This window comes from Penaeus chinensis, chromosome 32 (genome assembly GCF_019202785.1).
Source record: "Penaeus chinensis breed Huanghai No. 1 chromosome 32, ASM1920278v2, whole genome shotgun sequence".
In the NCBI taxonomy this organism is placed as follows: domain Eukaryota; kingdom Metazoa; phylum Arthropoda; class Malacostraca; order Decapoda; family Penaeidae; genus Penaeus; species Penaeus chinensis.
Window position 1 is genome coordinate 24,047,733 of NC_061850.1, and position 5,000 is coordinate 24,052,732.

The 5,000-nt window shown below is 42.5% G+C and overlaps 1 protein-coding gene across 1 annotated transcript in view; it reads right to left on the reverse strand.

Annotated features, from left to right (window-relative positions):
• LOC125042476 (treacle protein-like) overlaps positions 1–5,000 on the reverse strand; it is a 64,811-nt gene that overhangs the window by 48,414 nt on the left and 11,397 nt on the right. Inside the window, exon 2 of the mRNA XM_047638115.1 lies at positions 1,470–4,308. Within this exon, the coding sequence (XP_047494071.1) occupies positions 1,470–4,308 (2,839 nt within the window). The remainder of the gene's footprint in view (positions 1–1,469; positions 4,309–5,000) is intronic.

Below are 5,000 nucleotides of genomic sequence, written 5' to 3' on the forward strand. Positions count from 1 at the left end.
TTAGAAAAGAAATTATAAAATATTACTGCATATTTGTCTTCCCTCCCCCCCCCCCCCTAAAATGATACTTTTCTTAGAATTCTATTTTCTTTTAACTGAGTGTTCAACATATTAAATATAGATACTTAATATCATAAGTCATTAATTAAAAAAAAAAAAAAAAAAAGAATTACGTAAAAGCTACACCTTTCATGAAATTAACTTGGACTGCTAGCTATTTAAGAAAAATGAACAATGGTATTTACTTTACGAATAGATACGCATGCAATAGACATACAAATATCATTATACAAAACCCAACCAAGTAACTGGTTGAATATCAAACACACTTTAAAAATTTGTTCTTTCTTTGAATCAAGCCTATCACGTTATCTCATTCAAATCATATATGTCATTTCTATATCTCTATATTGATTTGAAAATAGGGAAAAACTCGCTATATTAACTCTATAACTATCACAGGTGAATATACATCTAAAGTCTATTCAATTAATTTGTTCTTAAATATCTGACTAACAAGTATAAGTCCAACATGCAAAATAATATTACTGTACACTAATGTTTGTAAGAAAGTCTTCACTTCACTATACCTTTCCCTTTTCCTCTTTTGTAAAATATAGATGAAAGATCTAGAGAGGTAGAGAAAAGGGGAGAGGAGCAAAGGTAAGAGAAGAGGAAGAGAAGAAAAGAGAAAAGAAAACATGAAAATGAAAGACGGGTCATGTCTAAGTGCAGAGTCATGGTTTATTATTATTATTATTAAAGGTACGATAGACTGAACATATTGAGTAAAAAATCAAACTGGGTTATAATGAAAAAAGTTTGAAGAACCCTTGTGTAAGGCATACTGCAAAGAGCAATAGGAATTTGGATATATGCATGTACATAAACACACATACCCGCACACAGTTTTACATACAGGCGAAAGCACACAAACTCTCTCACACACACACACATAAACAGACACACAAATACACACATACATATACAAATACACATATAATCACCAAACACAGATAACAAAAACACAACAGAACAATAACTGACACTCAGATAAAAGGATTCTTACCAGGTCGTGTCTGTAACGTGTTTGATGACGTCATAACAATCACGTCATTATGTCATCATCACCTCGTCAACGAAACAACCGGAAGTCATACAGGTTCGTTAGGGTGATTGGCGTGCATGGTGGAGTGTGTTTGTTTGTTTGCGTGTTGGGAGAGAGAGAGAGAGAGAGAGAGAGAGAGAGAGAGAGAGAGAGAGAGAGAGAGAGAGAGAGAGAGAGAGAGAGAGAGAGAGAGAGAGAGAAGATTAAGCGAGAGCGAAAGATAGAGAAAAAAATAAAGAGAGAAAAACACAGAGACAGAGACATAAAACAGACAGACAGACAACCAGAGACAGACAGACAAACAGAGAATGAGGGAGAGAGCGAGAGAGAGCGAGAGGAAACAAAGCTATTTACCCTCTACGTGAGAATGGTGTGTGCCGCCATGGTGGAGCTGAAGTTATGCCAGTCTTCCTCCGACTCTCCGTTTTCTTTGATACTCGAAATATCAACTTCCTTTACACTGAATCTTTCCAGACCTTTGATACTGACACTGTCTCCTAGTATAAGACTGACACCATCTGCGCCTTTGATGCTGACACTGTCTCCTTTAACACTGATGTTGTCGGCTGTAACACTGATAATATCTACTCCTTTGACACTAACGCCATCTATCCCTTTAACACTAACACTGTCTCCTTTGATACTAATACTGTCTGCTCCTTTTACACTTACGCTATCTCCCTTAACACTGACACTATCTCCCTTAACACTGACACTATCTCCCATAACACTGACACTATCTCCCTCTTTTACACTGACACTATCTCCCTTAACACTGACACTATCTCTCTCTTTTACACTGATACTATCGCCCATAACACTGACACTATCTCCCTTAACACTGACATTATCTCCCTTTACACTGACACTATTTACCTCATTAACACTGACACTATCTCCCTCATTTACACTGACACTATCTCCCTTAACACTGACACTATCTCCCTCTTTTACACTGGCACTATCGCCCTTAACACTGGCACTCTCCGCTTCCGTTCCCTGCAGGGCGTCAGCAGCAAAGTCAGCGGGCTCAGAACCCAGAACCTGTACGCTCTTAGCACTAGTAGCATCTGGTCCCTCAGAATTAGTAACGTTATTCAGGCTAGCGGCATCTGCCCCTTCCATGCTAGCAATGTCCGTTGCAGTCTCGCCAGAGGCACCTGTTTCCTGCACAGCAGCAGCTCCCTCGCTCTTAAGGCTGACAGCATCTGTATCTCTAACACTAGCAGCATCTCCTTTAATGCTTGCAGCATCGGCAGCTTGAATGCTTGCAGCATCGGCAGCTTGAATGCTTGCAGCATCTGCAGCTTGAATGCTTGCAGCATCTCCATTCATGCTTGCAGCGTCTTCAGCTTGAATGCTTGCAGCATCTGCAGCTTGAATGCTTGCAGCATCTGCAGCTTGAATGCTTGCAGCGTCTTCAGCTTGAATGCTTGCAGCATCTCCTTTCATGCTTGCAGCATCTTCAGCTTGAATGCTTGCAGCATCGGCAGCTTGAATACTTGCAGCATCTGCAGCTTGAATGCTTGCAGCATCTCCTTTCATGCTTGCAGCATCTTCAGCTTGAATGCTTGCAGCATCGGCAGCTTGAATACTTGCAGCATCGGCAGCTTGAATGCTTGCAGCATCTGTAGCTTGAATGCTTGCAGCATCTCCATTCATGCTTGCAGCATCTGCAGCTTGAATGCTTGCAGCATCTCCATTCATGCTTGCAGCATCTGCAGCTTGAATGCTTGCAGCGTCTTCTGCTTGAATGCTTGCAGCATCTGCAGCTTGAATGCTTGCAGCATCTGCAGCTTGAATGCTTGCAGCATCTCCTTTCATGCTTGCAGCATCTTCAGCTTGAATGCTTGCAGCATCTGCATCTTGAATGCAGATACTGCAAGTATCTGCAGCTTGAATGCTTGCAGCATCTGCAGCTTGAATGCTTGCAGCATCTGCAGCTTGAATGCTTGCAGCATCTCCTTTCATGCTTGCAGCATCTTCAGCTTGAATGCTTGCAGCATCTGCATCTTGAATGCAAATACTGCATGTATCTGCAGCTTGAATGCTTGCAGCATCTTCAGCTTTAATGCTTTCAGCATCTACAGCTTGAATGCTTGCAGCATCTGCAGCTTGAATGCTTGCAGTATCTGCAGCTTGAATGCTTGCAGTATCTGCAGCTTGAATGCTTGCAGCATCTGTAGCTCTAATGCTTGCAGCATCTTCTTTCGTGCTTGCAGCATCTTCAGCTGTAATGCTTGCAACATCCTCAGCTTTTATACTTGCAACATCTTCCTTCATGCTTGCAGCATCTGTAGCTTTAATGCTTGCAGCATCTTCAGCATTAATGCTTGCAGCATCTTCAGCATTAATGCCTGCAGCATCTTCAGCTTTAATGCTTGCAACATCTTCAGCTTTAATACTCGCAGCATCTTCCTTTATGCTTGTAGCGTCTGTAGCGTTAATGCTTGCAGTATCTTCAGGCTTAATGCTTGCAGCATCTCCTTTCATGCTTGCAGCATCTTCAGCTTTAATACTTGCAGCATCCTCCTTCATGCTTGTAGCATCTGTTGCTTTAATGCTTGCAGCATCTGCTGCATTGATACTTGCACCATCTGCAGCATTGATGCTTGCAGCATCTGCAGCTTGAATACTTGCCGCATCTTCAGCTTGAATGCTTGCAGCATCTGCAGCTTTAATTTTTGCAGCATCTACATCTTGAATGCTTGCAAGATTTCCCTTCATGCTGGCAGCATCTGCAGCTTGATTGATAGCAACGTCGCCCCTCATGCTTGCAGTATCTGCACCTATAATGCTTGCAACGTCTGCAGATTGACTGATAGCAGCATCTCCCTTCATGCTTGCAGCATCTGCAGACAAAGTGGTGGCTGCATAAACGGCCTCTGCTTCATCTGCAATGCTAGTAATATCTGTTCCCTTAATGCTAGTAGTATCGGCAGGCTTTGTGCTAATAGCATCTGCCTCCCTGATGCTAGCAGCATCCCTCACGCTCTGGCCATCCCCTTCAGGAGCACCCACACTTTCCGCGGATTCCTCGCCGAGCGCCTCTGGCTTGAAGCTTGAGGGGCGGGACTGACTGGAGGTGCTGATGACGTCACTGTTGCTGAGGAGGTCGCTGATGGACACGGCGAAGGATCGGGCGGAGGCGGTGTTCGGAGCTTCCCCAGGGGCGCTGCCGGCTCCGGGGGCGGGCGAGTCTGGTAGGAGGGGGAGAAGAAGGGGTGGTTAGTACTGACAGTGATCGGCGCTGCTAACAGGAGGAATTAGTGTCAGCGTGAGAGGAATTTTTGTTAGTATTAACTGGGATTGGTGTTAGCAATATGGGACAATATGTGTAGGAAGAGGGATTAGCGTTAGTAATAAGGCATTAGGGTTTGTGTCAAGAAGGATTAGTGTTAGTGTCGAGTTAAGAGGGGCTGGTGTTCGTCATAAGAGGGAATGGTGTTAGTCTTAAGAATGATAGGGGTTAGGACTCAAAAAACAAATTGACGCCAGTAACAAGAAGAATTAATATTAGTAACAAAAGAGACAGGGAGGCAATATTAAGACGAATTGGTGTTAGTATCAAGAACAAACATCAGCATTAAGTGGGATTCCTTATCAATTAAAGGGAATTTGTGTTGGCACTAAGGCAGATCGGTGAAATGGGTAGAGGAAAGGGTGTAATTATACAGAAGTGGTATTAAAAGAAGTAGTATTGTCAGATTAATACTTGTGACCAGAGAGGATTATTCAATCAATTTCATGTCTTTGATATATGAGCTTTTATTTTTTAGCCTAAAACTAAGAAAAACATAGTCCTTTATTACTCGCTTTTGGTACACTGTTTGGACTTAATATTTGTCTTTATAACTCAAGATGAATTAAAAAGAAAAAAATATAAAACTAG